General features: G+C 48.0%; 1 protein-coding gene across 1 annotated transcript; it reads left to right on the top strand.

Moving 5' to 3' along the window:
* The first annotated feature begins 8,085 nt into the window (after positions 1-8,085).
* LOC125527281 (proline-rich receptor-like protein kinase PERK9) lies at positions 8,086-12,099 on the top strand. The gene is made up of 4 exons (XM_048691815.2): positions 8,086-8,663; positions 9,971-10,231; positions 10,323-11,177; positions 11,275-12,099. The coding sequence occupies exons 1-4, from the start codon at positions 8,216-8,218 to the stop codon at positions 11,736-11,738; spliced, it is 2,028 nt and encodes a 675-aa protein (XP_048547772.2). The 5' UTR covers positions 8,086-8,215; the 3' UTR covers positions 11,739-12,099.
* Positions 12,100-26,527: the final 14,428 nt, after the last annotated feature.

Here is a 26,527-nt window from a genome sequence, read left to right on the forward strand (position 1 = left end):
CTTATGGTAAAGCAACAGATGCAATTGATGCAAAAATCCAGATGGGGGAGACCACGGTCCTGAATGTTGCTACTTGTGAACTGCGTTGGGATTTCCTGAAGAGGAGGAGATGATGTAGTATAATAGAGATAAGTATTTCCCTTAGTTAAGAACCAAGGTTATCAATCCAGTGGGAGAACCAAGAAACACCTTGTTAGCAGCACCTGCACACAAACAGCAAATCCTTGCAACCCAACGCGAACAAGGGGCTGTCAATCCCTCGATGGTTACGAACAAGATTAAATTGTATGGTGATAGATAGATAGATCGGACAAAAATACAAAACAAAATAAATAAAGTAAAAAACACAACAAGGTATTTTTGGTTTTAATATATGATAAGAGGTAGACCCGGGGGCCATACTTTTCACTAAAGGCTTCTCTCTTGAAAATAGCATATGGTGGGTAAACAAATTACTGTTGGACAATTGATAGAAAAACAAATAATTATGACGATATCCAAGGCAATGATCATATATAGGCATCACGTCCGAGACAAGTAGACCGACTCCTGCCTGGATTTACTACTATTACTCCAGCCATCGACCGCTATCCAACATGCATCTAGAGTATTAAGTTCATAAAGAACGGAGTGACGCCTTAAGTAAGATGACATGATGTAGACAAAATAAACTCAAGTATGAATAAACCCCATCTTTTTTATCCTCAATAGCAACGATACAATACGTATCATGTCCCCTACTATCACTGTGATTAAGCACCCGCAAGATCAAACCCATTACAAAGCACCTCTCTCATTGCAAGATAAATCAATCTAGTTGGCCAAACCAAATCAATAGACCAGAGAGAAACACAAAGCTATAGTAATCATGCATAAAAGAGTTCAGAGAAAACTCAAATAATATCCATGAATAAATCTGATCATAAACTCACAATTCATCGGATTCGAACAAAAACACTGCAAAAAATGATTACATCGAGTAGAACTCTAAGAACGCCGAGGAGAACATTGTATTGGAGATCAAATATAGAGAAGAAGCCATCGAGCTGCTAACTATGCAACCGTAGGTCTATGATAAACTACTCACACATCATCGGAAGGGCAACAAGGATGATGTAGAGCCCCTCCGTGATAGTTTCCCCCTCTGGCAGAGTGCCGAAAAAGGCCTCCAGATGGGATCTCGCGAGAACAGGAACTTGCGGTGGCGGGAAAAATATGTAGGCCCCACAAGCCACCAGGGCGCGCCCTACCACCCTGTGGGCACCCTGGTGCCTCGTGGGCCACTACTCCATCTTCTCGTCCCCTCCCGAAGCTTTCAGGGTCTCTTATTCTAGAAAAAAATCTCCAAAAAGTTTCGTGACATCTGGACTTCATTTGGTACTGATATTCTAAAAAACCAAAAACAGACAAAAAAACAGCAACTGACACTAGGCCCTAAGTTAATAGGTTAGTCCCAAAAAAATGATATATAATTACTTATAAGTGTATATAAAACATCCAAAATTGATACTATAATAACATGGAACAATAAAAAATTATAGATACATTGAAGACATATCAAATACCACTGTGCAATTTGCACTCACAGTGGTGAAGATCTTCGGACCAAAGAACCTGAGAGAGCCAACCGTGGAGGACACAAAAAAATGTTGGCAATTGGAGCAGCAAGATGATTGCCACGTATGTTAGGTTCATTTGATTGAATGCACTGGCAGTGGAAGAATTGCCCAAAAGGTTTGCGTGCGCAATACCAAGATCAAGTCAAAGAACCCACCATCATATTTGAAGCAGTGGCACTACAGACCTGTGAATTTGGCATGCTTTCTTTGCACGCTAGGTTCGTGCAATGACATCAATGTGTGCTCCAATGATCTCCTTTTTTTAAGAGACTCTGTGATGGGGAAGCTCCACGTGCAACTATACCATCAACAGACACAACTACACCATGGGGTACTACCTTGCCGATGGCATCTATTCTCAGTCGGCGGCGTTTGTGAAGACCATATCTGATCCCCAAGGCAACAAACAAACCTGCTTTGCAACAATGCAAGATGCAGCTAGGAAGGATGCGGAGAGGGCATTTGGAGTGCTCTAAGCTCATTGGGGTATTGTTCTTGAAGCTGCGATGATGTGGGAACCGGAGACACTTTGGCATCTCATGACATGTTGTGTTATCTTTCACAACAAGATTGTCACGGATGAGGGTGAATGGGCATCAGCGCACACGCATGATTTCGAGAAGCTCGGTGTTCAGGTCCTCCTCCCAGAAGAAGAGGTAGAGAGCATTGCCAACTTTTTGAAGATGCATCGACAACTGCAAGGTCAACAAGTGCATATGCAACTTCTGGACGATCTTGTTGAGCATATGGAAATAAGTAAACTTGTCTTTTATTTTATCGAATATGCATTATCACCAATATTTATGTTTAAACTATATTTGGATTATGTACTATCAAATATGAACTATTTGTATAGGTTCGCACTAAACTATGTTTGTCTAAAATGATCGACGTGCGTGTGTTTGTAGTGATTTGATGTTTTGAAAATAGAAACCGTGATTGCAAATGTCAAGATTTGATGTCCGTCCGGTTGGTCCTTGTTCACGGGCGTGACCGCGGGTATAAAGGGCTTGGATTAGCAATTCGTGGCCGTAGATGCTCTAACACATAATAGGGAATTGGTTAGATTTGCTCTAGAGAAAAAACTGGGTCATCTTCAAATAAATCCCAGCGTGGGGAGCAAAACCTGGATACTGCGTGCAAGCACGGCCTGTCTGCTCGTGACCACTATGAAGCATCTTCTAGCTTCTGCTCCTAGTCCATTCATTCAAAAACAAAATAGGTGCTACTCCTAGCTGTGCACCCGCAAGCCCCCACCCTGTCTCGATTCAAACGAAAATATTAGACAGACGACACTCCATGCACGATGCATGCACCATTCACAATCAGATAAATGTGAAGCACTTTATTCTCTGATTCAAACCAAAGGATTCGTGTTTCATTCGCAGGGATACATACTCCTATTTCCTCTTCCTTTTAAACCGAGGGACACAACATTTTCCCTCCAACCCACCAAATTTCTTCAGATGTTCAGAGCAACTTCAATAAGCCGACCCAAATAGACGTGAGTTTTATCCGCATTTTGTCCGATTTGGGTCAGGCCGTCCGCTCTGCCGTATCCGCTTTTTCATTTGCATCGGCTGATACGCACAACGCGGAGGGAACGCATTTTTTGCATGTCCGTCCCTGCATTTCGCCGAACACGTAGCAAGCGTGGAGCATGCAGCGAGGCAAGGCGGGCGCGGCAGGCGTGGAGCATGCAGCGAGGCAAGGCGGGCGCGGCAGGCGTGGAGCATGCAGCGAGGCAAGGCGGGCGCGGCAGGCGTGGAGCATGCAGCGACGCAAGGCGGGCGCGGCGCAGCATGACAAGCATCTGGCGCGGGCGTGGGCGAGACGCAAGGCCAGCGGCTGCAGCAGCGAAGCTAGCTAGCTCGCGTGGGACGCCATGCACGGCCGGCACCCACCATCCAGCAGAGCGAGTTTGCCGTCGCGCGGCTGGGCGCGGCGAGGCAAGGCCGGACAGGAACCCCGGGCGCCGCGAGGCGGCAGGGCGCGAGCTCCAGTGCTCCAACGGCATGGGGCTGTGGCTGCGCTCGCACGCCACGGCCAGCTCGGCCAACGGTGACGGGCCCGTGACTCGCTGCGCCTGCTCGCGGCACCCGCACCTTGCGCTGCTCGCCGCGCCCCTGCTCGCGCCAGCTCGCCGCGCCCGCTCGTGCGCCTCGCCGCTCGCCCTGGCTGCCTCACACGCCTCACGGCTCGCCTCCGCAGCCGCTGCTCTGCTCGTGCCCCGCTCGCGCGCGCCGCACCCCGCGAGCTCGCGCTGCTCTGCCCGTGCGGAACAACATGCGCGCGGCCTAGCAGTCGACGGCGACGAGCAGAAGGTGGTCGAGCGGGGCGGCGGGCGCGTCGGAGTAGTGCGCCTCGGCGTCGGCGCAGAGGAGGAGAGAGATGGGGTGGGATGGGCCAGCGAATAAAATAAGGAAAGGAGGTCGCCGGGTGGGTGACAGGTGGGCCTGACCCGGACACAGATGGAAGAGGTGGGCATAGAAAACGTCCGCTTTGTATCCGTCTCAAATCCAAATACAATCCAAATTTGAGACTGAAATGAGTTCGAGTGGATACAAAGTGGACGTAAAATGTAAATGGGTCTGCACGTTGCGCGCTCGTTTTTGTCCGCGCGGATGCATACGAACGCAGGCAGACGTTTTGTGTCCCTGCCTTGGAGTTGCTCTCACAAAGTTTAAACCAACCTCTGGATGAAAATGCTCCCAGCTCTGAAAAAGTTTCAGGCCTCCTTTGATTTAGAGAAATTTTATAAAAATTCTAGAGGATAGAATTTTTATAAGATTTTTTCCTTTAGAGCCATTTGGTTCATATGAATGGATTCCCATTTTTACATAGGATTGGTTCCTATCCTTCACATTTTATAGGAAAATAAAAAAATGTCTAGACTCAATAAAAAAATTCCTTTAATATCAACCAAATGACATCTTGTTTCCTATTCCTACTCATAAAATTTGAAATACATGTCATTTCATTTTCTATAAGATTTCTATTCCTATGATAATCCTATCCTATAAACCGAAAGAGGCCTCGGGAGTTTTGGCCATCGATTCAGCTGGCACAGAATGAGAGACAAAGAGTGTGTGTGAATAGTGAGATTGGACAGCACGCGCCACAGTGCTCTGCATTCCCATCGCTGACACACGCACACACGCCAAAGAGCGGTCAATCCAATCCAGCCAGCAAAGCAAGCAAGCGGCGGCTAAATTTCATGTTTTTGACCCTTTTTTAAAACTTGTTCGAGATCTGACCTAGCTTTATAAAAAATTTGAAATCTGACCTTTTTTTTACCGCCAAAGTCCCTAACGGTAGGGTATAACAGCCCACCTCCAAGGCCCATGACGCTGCATTGGCCCAAGGCGACGGTATGGTGCATAAAGAGGAGGGAGTTCGCAGTACCGCCGTCAGATCTACTCCGGCCGCTGAGAGGTAGGCAATCCACCTCTCTTGGATGGGATTGCTGCCGGTGATGACCGGAGTGGGTGGGGCGTGGCGAGACGGCGGCTTGGCTATCGAAGAAACTGAACAGGCGGTGAGGGGAGAGAGTGGAAGTGGATGTGAACTGACGAGGGAGGTGACGGGAGGGTGCGTGAGGAGTTAGAGCAACTTCAATGGGGTGAACCATTTCGTCCGCCCGTGTCCGTTTGGGTCGGCGCGGACAAAAGTAGCGGCCAAACGCGTCGACCCAAACGGACGCGCGCGCCGCTACTCCTCTCCCCGGGCCCGCCGGTCGGTGACAGGCATCACCATTTCCCCCCATTTTCCTAAAAACACTCACGCGCGCGCTCCCGCCCCCAACCAGCCATGGACGACACCATCGATCTCGACCTCGACGCCGCCGCCGGCCTCGCTTCCCTCGTCTCGTCCGACGCCGTCGCCCTCTCCGGGAAAGGCAAGCCTCGTGCCCCGCGCAAGACCGCCACCGCGACCAAGCCGAAGAAGGCGCTGACGCCAGAACAACGGGCAAGGAAGTCGGCCAAGAGGAAGGGCCGGAGGCATGCCGCGGACGCGAGGGATGAGGCCGCCGCGCAGGCCGCCGCCGTCGCCGCCGCGCAACAGGAGTTCACCAACGCCCGCGTCGCGGCGGCAACGAGGAAGGTGCTCTACATTCTAGGGGTAAACCCTAGCCAGCACAGCCTCGTTCAAGCCGCCGTACTCAAGGCACGTGGGGGGGGGAGGAAGAAAGCCATGGAGGATGTTGGGGAGGGCGACCCGGCACGGTCGCGGGGGAAGACTAACTCCAAAAAGGAGGACAAGCGAGATGCGACCACCAACGCCTTGATCGCAAGCGTGGACGACATGATGAATAAGAAGGACTCAAGGGAGGAGGAGCACCGGCGTTTCAAGGCGGAGCAAATGAATGCTTTCATGAAGATCCAAAGGAGGAGGCTTGATCTTGACGCCAAGAAGCAAGCCAAAATGTTCGAGCTCGAGGCGGAGAAGCAAGCCAAGATGCTAGAGATCGAGGCCGCCAACGCCAAGATCAAGGCGAAAGAAGTGGCTCTCGCGAGCATGATGACCGGGGTGGAGATCATGAAGGTGGATATCAATACCGTGTCGCCAAGGAAGAGGCCGTGGTACGAGAAGATGCAGGCCGACATGCTCAAGTTTGATGACGAGTGATCTATGACGGCGATGGCCATCTTTTTTGTATGCCGACAGGTGTGCCGGCATGACCACGGGAGCTGCGATGGTGTGGTCGAACTCAAGTCCCACCCTTTTGTGTGCTGGCATGTGTGCTGGCATGTGTGCCGGCCGGCTGGCGAGTGCGCCAGCATGAACTGTGGTGATATTTTATGAAACCGGCATTGTATGCCGACGCTGGCATGATGCCAGCATGAAACATGGCCGCTGGCATGATCGGCGGCAAGCTTTTTTTATTTAAAAGTTGAATGCGGACATGAAATTGGTCGACGCGTTGGACGCATTGCCGACCCAAATGCAAAACTGGCGTCTAACTGGGCGGATGCCGGGCGGGCGACCGACCCAAAACGAACAAATGTGCCGTCCATCTGGGTCGGCCCGTTGGAGTTGCTCTTATGAGCCATCATGTCCTCTCTTGCGCGTCTCCAGGCGTGCAGATGCTCATCACACGTGGCTCGAGCGAGTTTGACTCGCAAAAATGGCTGATTCGGCCGTTTCTCTAGAACATGGGTCAAGCCTTCTTTGAGGTTCGTGCGGGTCACAAATTGAATGCGACCCAGGATTCTAAGGTCCTGTTTGATTTCAAATAAGTCACTAACTTATAAGTCGAAAAGTGAAAAAGTAACTTATTTTACTAAACATACTAAACTTATAAGTCACCCCAACTTATAAGTCATAAGTTGCTTCATCCCAACTTAAAACTTACAAGTCACCCTCTTTTACGTGGGTCCCATCATCTTTACATAAAAAAAACAAAAAGATATGGTCAGGTGACAACCAAACGGTCATGACTTATAAGTCACTGGTTTTAAATCACCTGACCATAAAAAAAATAAGACGAAAAGATTGGAACCAAAGAGGGCCTAGAAACGGTCCAGCGTGGGAGCAAAACCTGGATACTGCGTGCAAGCACGGTCTGTCTGCTCGTGACTGGAGCATCTTGTTCTAGCTTCCACTCCTAGTCCATTCAAAAACAAATGCTTACTAGGTTCTACTCCTAGCTGTGCACCCCCACCCCCAAGCTCCCGACCTGTCTCGATTGAACCAAAAGGATTCCTGTTTCACCCACAGGGATACATACTCCTATTTCCTCTTCCTTTTAAACCGAGGGAGCACAACATTTTCCCTCCGACCCACCAAATTTCTTCAGATTTTCACAAAGTTGAAACCAACCTTGGATGAAAAAAAAATTCAAAGTTTGGAGGAACTTTGAAATGAGGCTGGAGGAGGCCAACTGAAGATAGGGGCGATGGAGATGGTGAAGCATCCCTGGGAGATCTGATTTGAATTCCATTTTCTTCGTTTCCTTTCTTTCTGCTGGACCTATGTAATAATTCGGTTTGGACATGATGCTTTGTTGCCTCGAGACGTAAACTGCTTATGTTGGTCGTAGGTTATTCCGGCGAGGAGGGTAGATGCTTTGTACTAGTATTCAGGTCGTTCGAAAAAAACCTTTGTATTTCTGTGACTGGTTGCGGTCTGCTTCATTCTACTATAAAATGGGGCTTTCAAATTTTTCTTTCCAAAGTTTTGGCAATCGATTCAGCTGACACAACAGTGAGATTGGACAGCACGCGCCACAGTGCTCTGCACTCCCGTCGCTGACACACGCACACATTTCCCCACAGAGCACAGAGCGGTCAATCCAGCCCAGCCAGCAAAGCAAGCAGGCGGCACAGCTCCTCACAACAAGCACAAAGAAACAAGAGCCAAAAGCAAAGCACCAAACGCCTCTCAAAAGCCTACATTTCCACCCCTCAAAACCAAGAGCAGACGAAAATTGCCCTCGGAAAGCCGGAAACCCCCATGGAAAGCATCGACGCCGGGTCCATTTACCACTTTGCCCTCCACCACCACCTAAAGTCCTCAGCTTTGGCTCCATCCCCCTCCGACCCTCACTCCACTCCACTCCCCACTCCCCACTCACCGCCGCCGCTCCAGCTCCAATGGCCGCCGCCGCCGCGCGCGGGCTCTCCCGGCTCCTCCCGCTCCTTGCCCTCCTCCTCCTGACGGTTCTTGCCGCGGCGGCGAGGGACGAGGGGGAGTTGCGGGCGCTGGCGGCGCTGAGGGCGGCGCTGGACCCGGCGGGCCGGGTGCTGGGCTCGTGGGCCCGGGCCGGGGACCCCTGCGGCGGCGGCTTCGTCGGCGTCGCCTGCGACCGCGAGGGCCGCGTCACGGCCGTCTCGCTGCAGGGCCGCGGCCTCTCGGGCACGCTCCCGCCGGCCGTCGCCGGGCTGCGCCGGCTCCGGGGGCTCTACCTGCACTACAACGGCCTCAAGGGCCCCATCCCCCGGGAGATTGGCGGCCTCTCCGAGCTCGCCGACCTCTACCTCGACGTCAACCACCTCTCCGGGCCCGTGCCCGCGGAGATTGCCGCCATGGCGAACCTCCAAGGTGAGCTTTTCTTTCAGGGCTTGTTCTCGGCTCAGTCAGAGGATGAATCTTACCTGCATCTCCTTGGTTCTTTTCTTGGCTAGATGGTGGATTTCTTTTCCTGTCCGTTCTTTGCACTGTTTCTTCTAGAGTTTCTACTGCTTTTTTGTGTCAGATTAGTGGTTTGGACTGTTAGGCTTGCTTAGATTTGAACATTGGGGGAAAAGTTGTATGAACAAACCCTAAAAAAACCTTGAATCCCAAACGGAGAAGCATCCAATCGCTCACTACTGCTGTAGCTACGGCCGTTTCTTTTCTTCCTTTGGTTGTTTGTGCCGAGATTTTGCAATACATCCAGGGCTTCATTTATTACAGTTCATTTCGAAATCTCCAGGCGGGTTTGGTCCATTTATTGACCCCACCCACCGTACCACTACAAACTTCAGATAATTTTTGGGAGAGAATAGCAGACGCCCTCATCAATTTGAAGATCCAGTGCTGCTCCTAGTACTGTACCCGTTTGTCGGCCTTAAATCTTCCTAGCAGCACAACGGTTTGCTTTTGAAATGGGCCACTGTGCTCCATTTTTTGTTCTGCATTTGAAATGGACACCTCGTTTTGCTTCTGTGCCAACCTCTCCTTTTGTATGCTTCCATTCCTGGTCGTCTTCTGGGAGCAGTGCGGCAGCCACGTGACCGTCTCATTTGATTTATTGGGGGTGCCTTGTTTGACTCTCCGTGGGTAAAGGACAAATGGTGTCTCTTGGAGTTGAAAAATGGGGCTTCACTTTAGTTTGGATCCACTTGGCTCTCTAAAGATCCCCTTTGTGTCAAACTTCAGACCAGATCTTGAAAAATGTACTAATGGAAGAACAAGATTGTAAGTACTTATGGATGAACAAGAACATGATTTTTTTTTGTGAGGCCAAGATTTGTGTTCACTGTTGCATTATTGGAGTTGAAAATCTGCATTGTCAGTTTGACTCCTGCATAGGTAAAAGACAAATGGTGATTTCTGGGAGTTGAAAACTTGTGATTTTCACTTTGTTTGGAGCCACTTGGGTCTGTATAGATTCCCTTCGTGGCATCTTCTGGCCAGAATCACTACACTGGCTCTGTATTCAATTGGATTTTCTCTGATTTGATTTAATTTTCTCATGTTTACTGTACAATATCCGTGTTCTTTCAGTGAATGTACTATTGAAAGGACAAGATTGTTTGTTTTGTGTTCTTTTGCGTCAAAGGGGTTGATTTGCATTGTGAAAGATTTAAATTCACTGATGTACTAATTTTAATTTACTCACCCATGGCTCTGCTCTTCGCTTGCAGTGTTGCAGCTGGGCTACAACCAGCTGACAGGCAGCATACCGCCCCAGCTAGGCAACCTGAACAAGCTTGCTGTTCTTGCGCTGCAGTCCAACCAGCTGACCGGAGCCATTCCGGCAACCCTCGGCGACCTGACTCAGCTGACTCGGGTCGATCTGAGCTTCAACAACCTATTTGGCTCGATCCCTTCAAAGATCGCAGATGTTCCGTCGCTTGAGGTCTTCGATGTTCGCAATAACACTCTATCAGGGAGTGTCCCTGCTGGTAACAAACAGACTCTTGCTCAACCTTTTTGGAGATAAAATTTTAACCTTCATCATTATATTAACTCCTGTGATTTGGTTTTGGATGCTAGGCTTGAAGAGACTGAATGGAGGGTTCCAATATGTAAACAACAAGGGGCTTTGTGGAGCAGAGTTCATTTCTCTTGATCTCTGTACATCTACAGAGGATGGGCTGAGGCCCAGCAAGCCTGAGCCTTTTGGCCCAGATGGCACTGTCAAGACAGGGCAAGTACCCCAGTCGGTGGATCCACACACGACGAAATCTGCAAAGGCCTCTGCAGGAGTTCTTATTGTTGGTGTTCTTGCTGTGGTCATCGGTGCCGCATTCTGTGGAATATTTGCATTCTCATATTATCGCCGGCAGAAGCAAAAGATTGGCAGCTCACTGGAGGTGTCTGATAGCAGGCTCAGCACTGACCATTTCCAGCAGAAGGAAGCTTGCCGAAGGAGTGCTTCTCCTCTGATCAGTGTGGAGTACTCAAATGGATGGGACACCATGTCAGGTGGAGGCTGCGGATCATCCGGTGAGGTTGGCGATAGCTTTAGGTTCAACCTTGAAGAGGTCGAGTGTGCGACTCAGTACTTCTCTGAGGTTAACTTGCTAGGCAAGAGCGGCTTTGCTGCGACGTTCAAGGGGATCCTGAGGGATGGGTCTGTTGTGGCGGTTAAGAGCCTCAATAAGACAAGTTGCAAGCAAGAGGAGTCTGATTTCCTGAGAGGTCTGAAGACGCTCACCATGCTGCGGCATGAGAACCTTGTTGGCCTGAGGGGCTTCTGCTGCTCCAGGGGGAGGGGGGAATGCTTTCTTGTGTATGACTTCATGGTTAATGGGTGCTTGTCGCATTATCTCGATGTTAAGGAGGGTTCTGAAGCTAGTGTTCTTGATTGGCCTACAAGAGTTTCCATCATCAGAGGCATTGCAAAAGGTATATCTTTTGTAGCTCCTGTACTGTAATTGAAGATTGTTATGTGTGCAAGCCGCACATGTATTTTGGTCCTTACCAATCTGTTGTGCATTTGCAGGTATCGAGTACTTACACAGCAAGAAGAGCAACAAGCCATCACTAGTGCACCAGAACATATCGGCCGACAAAATCCTTCTCGACCACCATTTCGCCCCATGTCTGTCAGTCCCAGGACTGCACAAGCTCCTTGCCGACGATGTCGTCTTCTCAACCCTGAAGGCCAGTGCAGCTATGGGGTATCTTGCCCCCGAGTACGCCAACACGGGCCGCTTCACCGAGAAGAGCGACGTCTTCGCCTTTGGGATAGTTGTTCTCCAGGTCATCACGGGCAGGAGGGCCGTCTCACAAGTGAAGGTAGGCACAGCGTCCAGCGATCTCGAAGGCCTGATAGATCCATACCTTGGCGGCATCTTCTCGACGACTGAAGCTGCCAGGCTTGCAGAGGTCGCTGTGCATTGCACGTCCGAAGCAGCGAGCCAGCGGCCGACCATGGAGGCTGTGGTTCAGCAACTCAGCGGCTGATGCCGTGGATCGGAACCGAGCTGATGAAGATGTCTGTTGGGAGGCCTTTTGTAGTAGTAAGCTGGAGGACAGTGATGATCCAGTTGCCACCCAATGAGGTCTGAGGTCTTTTGTAGTAATAATCTGACCTGCTAATGTGGAACATGTCGCCATTAACTATTTAGTCACTTTCCTGGTGATCTCACCATTTCATGGTTAAGTATCACAATCTCTTCACAACTTGAATGCTGAAAGATTGTGTATCAATGAGATGACTTGAACCCTTGGTTAGCTAGATCAGCATGCCAAAATGTTGAATGTGTGAGCCATTTGGTTCAGGGATTTTAGCATCTGTGGTGTAAACTTTGATGGCTTTGTGCTACTGCCATAGTGCCATTGCCTGTATTCAAGTGCTCTGCCATATGTTTAAAGCATGGCAAATTTGCGGGAGTTAAAAACAATTTTGTTCTGTATGTAACGCACAACTGAAGCAACAATTTTGTTCAAAACAGGGCAACAATTGAAACAACTGAAGCAACAGCAACAGGTTAACAGAGCGATCAAGCAGATTTTATTTTTTTCAAAAAGGGGGTGATCCATTGCTCCGTATTCCCCATTCCCGGTGCCTTCTATGCCTGAACCAATAAAATTTAAAATTCTAATGTGTGAAGCTGTGCCAAAGAATGTACAGGCAAAGCCTGGACAAGTCTAAGGAAGATTCCTGGTGCCTTCCATGCCTATGCCAATAATGCTCCAATCTCTAATGTGTAGGGATAGAACAAAATCATGCGTAAAATGGGTCTGCAAACTAAAGGGAGAGAAGCAAAATGGCACATGTATGATTCATTTTGCTCAGCGGGGCTTTGCTCTTATAAAAGACAAGACCTAGGAAGTAGGCAGTGATATGAACTAGTTGGTTCATCGATAGATAACTGCTAAGAACCTGTTGGTTATGACATGGTCCTTGGGTAGGAATAGCATACGAGAGCTTTATCAATCCTTTATGCAAATGATATTTCATTTGAAATTAAATAATGTATTTAGCCAACAGACAATTTACATTGCACATACATATAAGAAAGCCCAACGATAATGTTCCATCCCCGGAGTCTAGAGAAGTGGATATGAAGTTTCCTACTAAATCTCTTGGCCTTGCATACAAAAGTGAAGCAATATGGAGCTTTGTTTATCTCGGTAAAGTGTATCGTGTTCTCTGGAGGAGATAAAATGATTCTGTGCTTTTATTGTTTCCCGTGAACATGTTATTTAGAGCAAATACATTAAAGCACTTTTGGTGTCACTTGCACATTCGGCCCTCCATCTAGTTATATTAGGTGTGTATGTTTTGCGTTTTTGTCCGCTGCTAGGGCAGAGTAGTGCAATTTTTTCAAAGAAAGCTGTTAATAATCTTGAGTCTAGAAGTAATTAAACATGGTAGGAAGAGTGTTTTTTTAGGTACGAAAGAGGTTTTCAACGGTATACTTTTTGTGACATGTAGTTTATATTTATTAATTAAATTTATGGCCAAATTTAACCTAAAATACAAGGAGCCCAATAAACCCGAAAGGAGAAAGTAATAGCTAAAATGAACTATGAGATATCTGGTGTGGTAAATTATAGTTGTGAACCAAAATACGAGGGGCTCAATAAACCCGAACAGAGAAAGTAATAGCTAATATGAACAGTAAAATACCTGATATAGCATAGTTATGGTGGACTTGTGTCCTCGGGCTCCGCCGTTGCGATGACGTCTGCTCCAGTATCGGTGCGGAGCTTGGGAGGTAGTTCGGGAGCGGATGCAGATTGTGGTCTGCATCGACGACATCTGGAGGACGGAACATGTGCTGGGTTCGTGGTTGATGGATGGCAGGTATGGTTTCCTACTTCGGCGTCTTAGTCATGATGGGGTGTCAGATCTGGAGCTTCTTTATTCAGCATCGCCATCGCCGCCGCCGAAGCCAAGACGTCCGACGATCCAAAAACCTAAGCTATTAGGGCTCTAAACCTAAAGCAAAAACGATCCGCATGGCGGGATCCGGCGAACCCCTCACGACCGACGACCAAGAGGTCGCCGGCGGAGGAGAGTCGCCGAAAAACGGCACGGGAAAGTTGGCTCTCTTGGCGGCGGCTAGGGTTTTGGTCGCTAGTCAAACCCGTTCGTTCGTCGTTCAAGCCAACACACACGGCTTTTGACTTACCATCCTGATATAGTATAGTTGTAAACCATATTCTACTTAGGGCATCTCCAATAGAAGATATATAATTGAAGATGTAAAAATAGGTGTTGTATAATTTACATCATCAAAAAGTGATTTTTACATCTCAAAAAAGTATCAACTTCAACAGATGATGCATTTTTGGTGATGTAAAGCTCCTACTCCAACAGATGATGTATTTGAAGATGTAAAACTAGTTCAACTACTACATAATTTCAAACATAGCAAGTTCATTTGAAGCAAACATAGTTCTAATTAAAACATAATTAAACATACTCCTAGTTCAAACTACTACATCCATCAAACTACTACTACTACTACTACTACTACTACTACTACTAATACTACTCCAACAACTGCTACTAGTTCAAACAACTACTTCAACTACATCCAACATAAGACTATCCATCATGCTCTTGAACTGTTCCCAGAACTCCTCCATGCCGGAGTTGTCACACTCCTTGTCGTCCTCCTCCGAGTCACCCCAGTCCGTCGAGTCAGACTCGACGGGGATTACGATCCAGGGCTGGCCTCGTCGTCCTTCTTCACACCCCTTTTTCTTTTGCAAGGCCTCACGCTTCCAGAAGAACTCGCGCTCGGCCTGGAGATACTCCGGATGCTCCCGCAAACCTCGCCATCACCGCGCCGGGAGCAACACGAATCGCCAGCTTCTTCTTCGTCCTCTCCTCCACCCGGGAATTCTTCGGCGCGAGGAACTCCGCATCCGCCTGGGTCTCGATCTCCAAAAAGTTGAACTCCGTCCTCGGCCGGCTGACATGTCACACTGCCACGTCGCACGCACGCGTCGCCTCCTCGGAGGTGTCGTACGTGCCGAGCTCGAAGCGGTGGACTTCGTCAGAGAACTCGACTCTGTAGTTCCTGGATGGCGTCGACTGCACCCTGAAGAATGTTAGGCAATAAGCCACGGCTCAGGACGGGTCAGGCGCGGTGCACGTACGTGCGCGCGATGGCCGCGTCGGGTCCGATCGTGGAGAACTCAAGCGTGTGTGTGTGCGCGCGTGTCCGAGGGGGTGTGTGTGTGCGTGTGTGGCATGAAGGCGTGTGCGTGTGTTAGTTGGCGCAATAGGCGCGGGTGTGGACCGCGTCGGGCGCTAGACCTCGTCGCGCGGATCGCGTGCGTGCGCGACGGGAGTGCGGGCCAAGAGCGCGGGGACATGGGGAAGTGCGCGAGGGGGGTGCGTCGGGGGCACGGTGTGGCACGCCAGTGGACGCGGATATAACCCCCCCCCCTCGTGTGTGTTGTTGCTGAGGTAGTCGAGTTCGAGCCCGCCGGAAATACACAGGAGCCGTTCGTGCGGCAAGGTGTTCGAGCGCCTGGAAATCCTCTGTGTCCCTCCTCTCCCGAAATCTTCTTGTCTCCGGTGATCATCGTGGTCCGGCGAGTAGGCTAGGCAACAACATTTGGTATCAGAGCCTCGCGGCTCGGGGCTGTGGCGCGGCGAGTCCGCGGTGAGCACGGAGGTGGCCGCGGCTGTGGCTCGTTGTTACGCCGTTCGTGCGGTGGATGCAGAGCCGCGGCGACGACACACAGCGGCGTGGCGGCATGGAGGTGCGGAGCTGCGGTTGAGGCCGCAGCGGCGAGCCGGGCGTGACCGGTGCGTGTTATGGATGCGCACAGGACGCGTCGGGCGCGTCGGGATCGCGGGCGCGCGTACGAGCGTGCGGTTGGCACCGGGAGGAGGCGTATGTTGCCGTTGTGCTCAAGTCCGTGCTCGAGTTCGGCTACATACTTCCGGCGTTTGTCGCTGGAGGCTGCTCGGCGTGTGTCGCCGGAGCCGGAGAAGACGACATGGGTTGCCAGAGATGAAGAAGGGTGTTCTCCGTGGCGGTCGACGACAAGCTGAAGTCCTGTCTGGATGGGCGGCGAGATTGTGGCTTAGAGGGGAGAATGTTAGGCAATAAACCACGGCTCAGGACGGGTCAGGCGCGGTGCGCGTACATGCGCGTGGTGTCCGCGTCGGGTCCGACCGTGGTGGGCTCGGGCGCGCGTGTGTGTGCGTGTCCGAGGGGGTGTGTGCGTGCGTGTGTTAGTTGGCGCAATAGGCGCGGGTGTGGACCGCGTCGGGCGCTGGACCTGGTCGGGCGGACCGCGTGCGTGCGCGCCAAGAGCGCGGGCCGGGAGCGCGGGGACGTGGGGAAGTGCATGAGGGGGGTGCGTCGGAGGCACGGCGTGGCACGCCAGTGGACGCGGATATAAACCCCCTCCCACCCGTGTGTTGTAGCTGAGGTGGTCGAGTTCGAGCTCACCGGAAATACACAGGAGCCGTTCGTGCGGCAAGGTGTTCGAGCGCCTTGAAATCCTCTATGTCCCTCCTCTCCCGAAATCTTCTTGTCTCCGGTGATAGCCATGGTCCGATGAGTAAGCTAGGCAACAACAAAGAAGCCCGTCTTGCTCTTTGGCAGCCTCTTTGGCGGCATGGCAATAACGGTGCGGCGGCGGCTGGGCTTGAATCGGGCAGCGACGCGGTGGCGTGGGCTTGAATCGGGCGGCGGCGAGGCGGAGTAGGCTTGAATTGGGTGGCGGGGCGGCAGAGTAACGCTTGGATCGGGTTGTACTGTAGAAATAGGTTTTCTTCTAAATGACCAAAACATAAAACTAGCTGCAAACAACAGAAGTACTCCCAGTAAACTGCTGACCTGGGCTGTACTGTAGCACATGGGTCAACTTCAAAATTTGAATCTCTTAAGGAAAATAAGAAAGGACATGAACAGTTACAATTGTCAGCAGCTTGTGGGCAGGATGCAGACGCAGGCGTGAGCACGCTGCTGCCCTTTTGCTGCCCACTGAGCAAACGTTGGGGCTGAATGTTGCCAATAGTACTGTCCTCCTTTCAGAACTTTGGTCGTGTAAATGCTGTCACAGAAATTTGGCACTATTGTTTCGTCGCTGTTAAAAATAGGAGCTCAAGCAATGACATTACTGACATGGACTGGAAAGGGTTGAATGGTCATGTTTCACTCTTGCTGCCAAGTGCATGGTAAAAAGAGCCAGCGATGCATTCGTCTAGGAAAACCAAGAGAAAATAGATGGTCACTCAAGTGTGAGACAAGGCATCCTGCCCAGGCAATGGCAGAATCTGCCCGTTCATGGGGACAACACAAGGATTTGTTTAAGCAAACCAAGAAAGAAAGTAAGCAAGCAACCATGGAAAGAAGCTGTGCACCATAGCATAATAATTATCTAATCACAACGCCATTGGGACGAGACAAATCGATCCTTACGCACGGTTTGCTGCAAGGATGCAATGATGCAGCAGCCGTGGTGATTGACCCTCGTCGCTTGGCCCCAAAGTTTCACCCGTCTGCATGGAGTACGAGCATCCAACGTTGCATGGAGTATGAGCATCCAATGTCGAAAAATAAATTCTGAAGGAACACACAAATAAATGTAGTAGTAAGCTGGAGGACGGTAGTGGTCCAGTAGCCACCCAATGAGGTCTTTTGTAGTAGTAAGCTGACTTGCTAATGTGGGACATGTCTCCACCAATTCACTAGTCACTTTCCAAGTGATCTCACTTCTCGCCATTTCATGGTTATGTATCACAATCTCTTTGCCACTGGAATATGCTCAAAGATTGTGCATGTATGAGATGACGTGAAGCGTTGGTCTCTACATTAGCATGCAAAAATGTTGAATGTGTGAGCCATTTGGTTCAAGGATTTTAGCATCTGTAGTGTAAACTTTGATGGCTTTGTGCTACTGCCATAGTGCCATTGCTTGCATTCAAGTGCTCTACAGTATGTTTAAGGCCTAAAACATTTTTTTTTCAAAAGAATATGAATGTATAGCACAACTGAAGCAACGATTTGGTTCCAAACAGCAGGAGCAGCCCTGCAATCATGAATGTATTGCACAACTGAAGCAAGAGCCAAGAGGACTCTGGTTAACAGAGCGCTCAAGCGGAGGATGGACAGGCATGACGACACGGGCGGAGCTACGTGCGGGCAAAACCGTGCCCTGGCCCGCCCTGGCCAAAAGCGAAAAACGAAAGTACAGTATGTAATTACGTATGCCCAGTCCCTGAATACGCAGCAGAGGTCTGCCGTTGGACTGCCTGCATGTGAGACTTCGGGTCAGATTTGGATGCCCAGCACACCTCACACCCAGCACTGCATCGTGTACATCCAAACCCAGCACTGCATCGTGTACATCCAATTCTCGATTCAGCCAAGGCACGATGCTCCAGATTCAGCCACGCCAGGAGCAGCTGCACCGTCACACATGCACTGTGCACAAACTACTCTGTTCTTTCTTCTAGTTGCACTTCATGGCATCATCTCAAATTGTCAATTCCAATTTTCGTATAGGCTGCTTCATAAAAAAATCATGTAGGCTTGTCTGAAATTCTCAGTACCGATTTGGTAGCATGAATTATTCAAACAATTATTGTTTGCAAAGTTCTACAAATTGTAATTTATGCACAATAACTCACCATGGGTAACGCCAGTCAGCGCAGAATTGGTTTGATTACAAAAGAAAATGTAATGGTTCAGCATTGCAATGGTTTTCAGAATAACTGGGCACTAACTAATGCCTTGTAGAATTGTAGTGTAGTTCAAAAATTAAAAAAAAAATGTTCTGCTTCAGAATGGCCCGCCCAACTATTTCTTTGTAGCTCCGCCACTGCATGACGAGATCACTCCGTATTCGTGTTGTACTTGAGTTAATCTAATCGCCGATTCCCGGTGCCTTATATGCCTGAATCAATAAAATTTGAATCTCTAATGTGTAAAGCTATGACAAACAATGTAGAAGTTAAACCTCTTTTTTTTTGGAAAAGGAGGCTTGCCCCCGGCCTCTGCATCTGAACGATGCATGCAGCCATATTATTAAAAGTCTCAAAGTATCACAAAGTCTTAAAAGTATTATAGCTCGCAAATGAAGCAAAGAAACATATAAAAAAGCTCAATACCACAACCGGTATGAATACAAGGACAAACTCCCTAGACTCCTATCCTGTTATGCGACCACCGTCCAAACCGGTTGAATATAGCCTGTGCTACCATCTCCTACTGGTTGCACCCAATAACCAAAGGCTCTCTGGAGTCTGTAGGAGTGAGTAAGGACCGCATACGGATCCATGCCGTAGCTCTGAAGATGACCTGCAAGAAGGTTAAAATATGTGTCTGTTAAAAATCATATCATTCCTACAGTTCCATATAGCCCACATAAGCGCACATATTCCTATCCGAATACGAGACGCAGTAGTACGTTCAACCCCACCTAACCACATCCCAAATAACGATTCAATGCTAGCTGGAGGAAAAATGTTAAAGGCTATATAAATCGTTCGCAAAAGTAATTTCGCGAGACGGCAATCTATGAAGAGATGTTGTATTGTTTCATTATGATCACAAAAACAACATCGTGTACTGCCTACCTATCGCCACTTTAGCAAATTATCTTTGGTGAGGATCACTTGCTTGTGGATAAACCACATTAAGATTTTAATACGCAAGGGAACCTTAGCCCTCCAAATATCTACAAGCTAAACCTAGATAACTCTAAGGAAGATTCCTGGTGCCTTCCATGCCTATATCAATAATGTTCCAATCTCTAATGTTTAGGGATACAATAAAAGCATGCTTATTTATAAAAAAACACAAAATAATGCTTAAAATGAGTCTGCAAACTAAAGGAATAGAAGCGAAATGGAACATGTATCATTCATCTTTTGCTGAGCGGGGCTTTGCTCTTATAAAAGACGGCCTAGGAAGTAGGGAGCGATATGAAGTCGTTGGTCCATCGGTTCATAACTACTAAGAATCTATTGGTTATGACTTAGTCCTTGGGTAGGAATAGCGTACGAGAGCTTTATCAATCCTTTATGCAAATTATATTTCATTTGAAATTAAATAATGTATTTAGCCAACAGATAAATTACATTGCACGTATATATGAGAAAGCCCGATGGTAATGTTCCATAGTCGGAGTCAGAGAGAAAAATGAGATAAGTAGAAACTACAAGCAGGCCAGACGAAGTGAAATTTGACATCACACATTGTCATATGTTGCTACAACCATGACAATTATTGTAGTTATTTGTGGTAGTCTATCGTGACTAGCAAACAATAAGTTTCTCCTAAATTTTGTCAAAATTGTGACAATTAATTCTTTGCCATTTTCTCTATGACTAATCACATTGTAGTAAGGAAATATGGGAAAGTTTGACAAGCCCAAGGACAGTAGAGAAATGTTTTTCTGTTGAAAATGCTTTGATCCAATTCACCAACCTTACTTTGCCACACATGATGTAGGTAGTGGATACAAAGTTTCCGACTGAATTTCTTGTCCTTCCATACAACCGTGAAGCAATATCCAGCTTTGTTCATCTCGGTAAACTGTATCATGTTCTCGGGAGGAGGTAAAACTGATTCTGTGCTTTGATGGTTTCCTGTGAAAAGGTAATCTAGAGAGAATATATTGGAGCACTTTGGCGTCACGTGTGCTCTCGGCCTTCCATCTAGATATATTAAGTGTATCTGTTTTGTGTTTTCCTCCGTTGCTATGCTAGAATCTAATCTAGTTTTATCAAAGAAAAGCCTTAATAATCACGAGTCTAGAGAAGTACTCAAACTTTGAGAATCTATTTGACTAACAAAATATGAGATATATACAACAAAAAGTATACTATTAAATTTGTACTTATAAGAGGTTGTCAACAGTATACTTTTGTGACATATGATTTATATTATATTAGTTAAATTTATGGTCAAAATTTAACCTAGAATACATGGGGCCCAATAAACCCGGATGAAGACTGTAATGGATAATATGAACAGTGAGATATCTGATCTAGTAAATTATAGTTGTAAACCATATTCTACTTAGAGTTGAAACTAGTAAGAATAGTTTTGATTTCTAACTGAGCAAATAAAATATAACTAGTTGCAAACAACAGAAGTACTCCCACTGAACTGCGGACCTGGGATGTACTTAGCACATGGATCAACTTTAAATTTGAATCTCTGAAGCAAAATAAGAAAGGACATGAATAGTTACAATGGTCAACATCCTATGAGCGCGGAGGAGAATGCAGACAAACGGCAAGCATAAGCACGCTGCTGCCCACTGCATTGGTTCTAAATGATGTCAATGGTGTCCTCGTTTCAGAACATGAGTCATGTGAATGCTTTCATAGAAACTTGGCACTATTGTTTTAACACTGTTATAAATAGGAGCTGAAATAGTTAAGATTGTTGAGTCACTATTAAAAATTATACTTGAGTCATGTTTCGGCACATTGCACGTCTGAAGCGGCCAGCCAGAGGCCGACAATGGATGTTTTGGTTCACCAATTCGGCGGCTGATGCCTGAGCATCCGAGCTGAGCTGATGAAATGTCTTTTGGGAGGTCTTTTGTAGTAGTAAGCTGGAGGATGGTAATTATCCAGTTGCCACCCAATGAGGTCTTTTGTAATGTGGAACATGTTGCCATTAATTATTTAGTCACTTTCCTAGTGATCTCATCATTTCATGGTTAAGTATCACAATCTCTTCACAAATGGAGCTGAAAGGTTGTGTATGTATGAGATGATGTGAACCCTTGGTTCTCCAGATCAGTATGCTAATGTTCAATATGTGAACCTTTTGCTTTGTGCATTTGTGAACTTTCAAGGCTTCCATGTACCGGCTCAGCCTGGACAACTCTAAGGAAGATTCCTGGTGCCTTCCATGCCTATACCAATAATGTTCCAATCTCTAATGTGTTGGGATACAACAAAATCATGTGTAAAATGGGTCTGCAAACTCTAAGCGAGGCTTTGCTCTTATATCATTCATCTTTTGCTGAGCGGGGCTTTGCTCTAATAAAAGACAAGACCTAGCAAGTAGGCAGTGATATGAAGTCATTGGTCCATCGGTAGATAACTTCTAAGAATCTATTGGTTATGACTTAGTCCTTGCCAAGAAGAGCGTACGAGAGCTTTATCAATCCTTTATGCAAATGATATTTTCTTTGAAATTAAATAATGTATTTAGCCAACAGATGATTTACATTGGAGTACATATAAGAAATCCGGCCGGTAATGTTCCATCATCAGAGTAGGAAAGAAAGGCGTATAAGTAGAAACTACTAGCGGGCCCAGACGCATTGGAATTTGACACCACACATTGTCAAATATTGCTACAACCATGAAAACTATTGTAGTTATTTGTGGTAGTCTATTGTGACTAAAAAACAATGCATTATTCCTAAATTTTGGCAAATTGTGACAATTAATTCTTCGCCATTTTTTCTATGACTTATCATATTCTAGTAAAGAAATGTGTGTGAAACTTTGTCAACCCCAAGGACAGTAGAGAAATGTTTTTATGTTGAAAATGCTTTGATCCAATTGAGAAATCTTACTTTGCCACACATGTTGTAGGTAGTGGATAGGAAGTTTCCGACTGAGTTTCTTGCCCTTCCATACGATAGTGAAGCAATATGCGGCTTTGTTCATCATGGTGAAGTGTATCATGTCCTCGGGAGGAGGTGAAACTTATTCTTTGCTTTGATCGTTTCCCGTGAAAAGGTAATCTAGAGCAAATATATTGGAGCACTTTGGCGTCACCTGTGCACTTGCCTTCCATCTAGTTATATTAAGTGTGTTCGTTTTGTGTTTTCCACCATTGCTAGGCTAGAACCTAATCTAGTTTTATCGATGAAAAGCCTTAATAATCTCGAGTGTAGAGAAGTACTCAAACTTTGACCATCTATTTGGCTAATGAAATATGAGATATATACAACAAAAAGTATACTATTAAATTGGTACTCAGAAGAGGTTTTCAATGGTATACTTTTGTGACATATAATTTATATTATATTAGTTAAATTTGTGGTCAAAATTTAACCCAGTGGGGACTAATAAACCCGGATGAAGAAACTAATGGATAATATGAACAGTGAGATATCTGAGGTACTAAATTATAGTTGTAAACTATATTCTACTTAAGAGTTGAAACCAGTAAAAATAGTTTTTATTTCTAGCTGAGTAAATATTAAAAAAGCTACTAGTTGCACACAACAGAAGTACTACCACTGAACTGCTGACCTGGGCTGTACTGCACATGGGCCAACTTTAAATTTTAAATCTCTGAAGCAAAATAAGAAAGGACATGAATAGTTACAATGGTCAGCATCTTGTGAGCACAGAGCAGAATGCAGGGGAACCGCATGCGCGAGTGAGCATGCAGACGCCTTTTTGCTGCCCACCGAGCAAACGGTTGGGGCTGAATTAATGTTGTCAATACTGTCCTGCTTTCAGAAATTTGGCACTAGTGTTTCGATGCTGTTAAAAAAAGGAGCTGAAACAAGGAAATTACTGTCATGGACTGGGAAGGGTAGAATGGTCATGTTCCACTCTTGCTGCCAAGTGCATAGTAAAAAGAGCCGGCGCTGCATTCGTCTTAGGAAAACCAAGAGAAAATCGATGGTCAGTCAAGTGTGAGACAGGGCATACAGCGTCCCCCAGGCTACGGCAGAATCTGCCCGTTCATTGGGACAATACAAGGATTTGTTTAAGCAAACCAAGAAGTGAAATTAAATAAAGTATTTAGCCAACATATAATGTACCCGAAGGAGACAACATATAATGTACGCAGCAAAATTATATGTTGACAATTATTGTAGTTGTTTGTGGCAGTATATCGTGACTATGTTCCCTATAATCTTTCAAAGTTGTGAAAATTATAACTCTTCATCATTTTTCTATGACTTATAGAATGTATGAGAAAGTTTTACAACCCGAGGGCAGTACATAAATATTTTTCTGCTGAAAATGCTTCTATCAGATTAAGCAACCTTACTACTTTGCATGATCCGGGGGAAACCCTAGATTAATTGTACGAAGCAAGTTTGAAGCATGATGATTTAGTTGTTATTAATTTCCAAAAATATATTCAATATTAGTCTTGTTTCAAAAATCTTGTCAGCAAAAATGTAGTTGTGCAAATAGAATGTAAATCAAACTATTACTTCAATATACCATAGTTGGCTATTTATTTCAATGAAACTTAGTGAGTAGACATAACACAATGATGTTACTGGTCCCACATAGCAACAAAAGAGGTGGTGGATGCATGCACGGGAGGTCCTGTGCATGGTAGAAACTCCTCTCTCCTTGCAATGCTTCTATTTTCGTTCTTGGTTTACTTAAACAAATCCTTGTGTTGTTGGTCTCCATGAACGGGTAGATTCTGCCACACTAGTTTAGATTTTAGCTTAGAAAGAGAGGAAGACACAGAACATACACACACTATAAAAATTATCTGAACCCAGCATGCACACGTGACCCAAAATTGCTCCAATAAATTCACCCTAAATTACTTTTTTTAAGGGAAACCATCGAAGCCATACAATAATTTTTACCTCCTGTGAAGAACACAATACACTACCGAGATGAACATAGTCAGAGCCGCATATTGCTTAACTATTGTCTGCAAGGCAAGAAATTCAATACTACCCCGAATCCATATTAATATACGAAATCCGCGGCAATTAATCTGGATAATGCAAAGTAGTTTTTTTTTAGAAAAGGAGGAGGACCCCTGGCCTCTGCATCTGGGCGATGCATGCGGGCACTTTATTAATTATTCTCACAAGACCTTACAAAGTCATACAACAGTAAAATTGAAGACACCGTCTAAGAAACAACTGTCGCTACACCTATCCAATTGATGAAGGGGCGCTGATAGCCTGGGCCAAATACCAAACAGACATCGCATCCAAACCTAAACATCTAAGACCCGAGGTCCCAACCAGGACGCCTGCCGGGTATGGGGCACCTACCAGTCCGGCACACTCCTCAACCAGGACGTCTGCCGGGTATGAAGCCGCCGCAGTCACCTGCCACCAATCCATCTTCAGAGCTGTACTGTTGCATCTACCGTGCCAGGTCTCTCTGCCATCGACGCCACCACGACGTCAGACAACGTCGTCCTCTTGCGCGAGTCCATCCTCACACATCGAACTCCGAATCTTCAATGCGGCACGTCGTCGAGATCCGTCGCCATCAATGTGTAGGATGAAGCACCACTTCACCAAAGATGTCGTCCGCTGGTCCCGCGAAGCCGAGTGCACCTCCAAGAATGCCGCCCCCAAGGGGGTAACGGCACATGATTGCCGCCAACATCCGATCAGCTGATCTAGGGTTTCCCCCGGAGGAACGATGGGCGGGGCAACTCTACAGGCGACGCCACAGGCGGCCTCATCCGTCGGGGAACGGTGGGTTGGGGGCCGGTTCTGGGCACTGTTGGACTGCGCCGGAGACACGAATGACGAGGACGGTGACTCGGATGGCGAGGAGCAGCCGGTGAGTTCTCCGACACCGTCGGACGCGATCTGCGCAACGTTCAGGGTTGGATACTCCGAGAACGAGGTGGCGTTGCTCGTCGACTTGGCGATCCCCTATGACGATCCAGCTAGGCTAGGACTGAAGGAGGAGGATAACGTCGAGATAGTCCGGTGAGTCGTTCATCGTCGTACGACGGCATCAGCGATCCGGCCTTGGCGCGGTCCTCTACCCAAGGTGAGTCTGCCCAAACCTACCTTGTCAGATTTTTTGAGGCGGGGGCTTGGAAGACGGTTCAGAGAAAGAAGTAGAAAAAGCCAGCGGCGGCGGCGGTGCCGGCGGCCGGCCGGCCGAACGGCCGGACGGCTGAGATCCGCGAAGCGCGGATCCAGCGTTTGAATTATTTGCTGGGCTCTGTTGGGCCCGATGTGGATGCGCGGCTGGGGGCCGGTTTGCTGACGGGTTTTTGGCCCATCAATTGCAGAAACAGAGTGGGCCGGGGTTAGCTGGGTATGAGGACCAGGCTAAACCGGACGCCACCTCTGTTGAGAGCACCGGCCTGTGCATGTTTTCGACCGATCGTCGATCGCAGTACTCGTCTTCGCCGCCCCCTAGGGTTCGTCGACGCTGTGCGGTGCCGGGCTTCCCTGCGTGCGGTCCCGGGCGCGCAGCTCGTATTCCTCCCCTTGCAGCTATGGCTGGGCGTGGTGGTGGTGCTCCGCTGGGTCCGAAACCTCCGGTGGCCGCCGGGACTGTGCCGGCCAGGCATGGTGGTGGTGCTCTGCCGGGTCCGAAGCCTCAGGTGGCCGCTGGGACCATGCCGGCCGCTGCGGGTCGCGGCGGTGATTCGCTGGGGCCTAGGCCACCGACGTCTGGGCCGGCCGTACCGGCGCCCGCACTAGCCGTTGTGGGGCGTGGCAACACGCAGGGGCCTAGGCCGCCGCTGCCTGGGGCAGCTGTGGTGGCGCCTCGCAAGACGCAGGCGCATGGGCAGCAGCCGCGGGCTGCACCGCCGCCCCACTTCGTTGCTAGGCCGCCACAAAAACGGGCTGGGCCGGTGCAAAGGCACATACCGCCGCCTCAACCTGAGCATGTGGGCGATGGAGGCGCGGGAGAAGTTCGTTTCCCAGGTAACCGTGGTGGTAATGGACCATCTCAGGGACAATGGGGTGACGATGGTTACAATGCCTATGGTGATGGCCAACATCGTGGTTCGTCGTCGGCGGGCGTGGCTATGCATGTCAGAGTGATGGAATAGTAGAAAGACCTTTTTACGCCCCCCCGGGAGGCTTTGTTGAGG

The sequence above is a fragment of the Triticum urartu genome, chromosome 7A (genome assembly GCF_056163025.1).
Source record: "Triticum urartu cultivar PI428250 chromosome 7A, HENAU_Tu73, whole genome shotgun sequence".
Classification (NCBI taxonomy): Eukaryota; Viridiplantae; Streptophyta; class Magnoliopsida; order Poales; family Poaceae; genus Triticum; species Triticum urartu.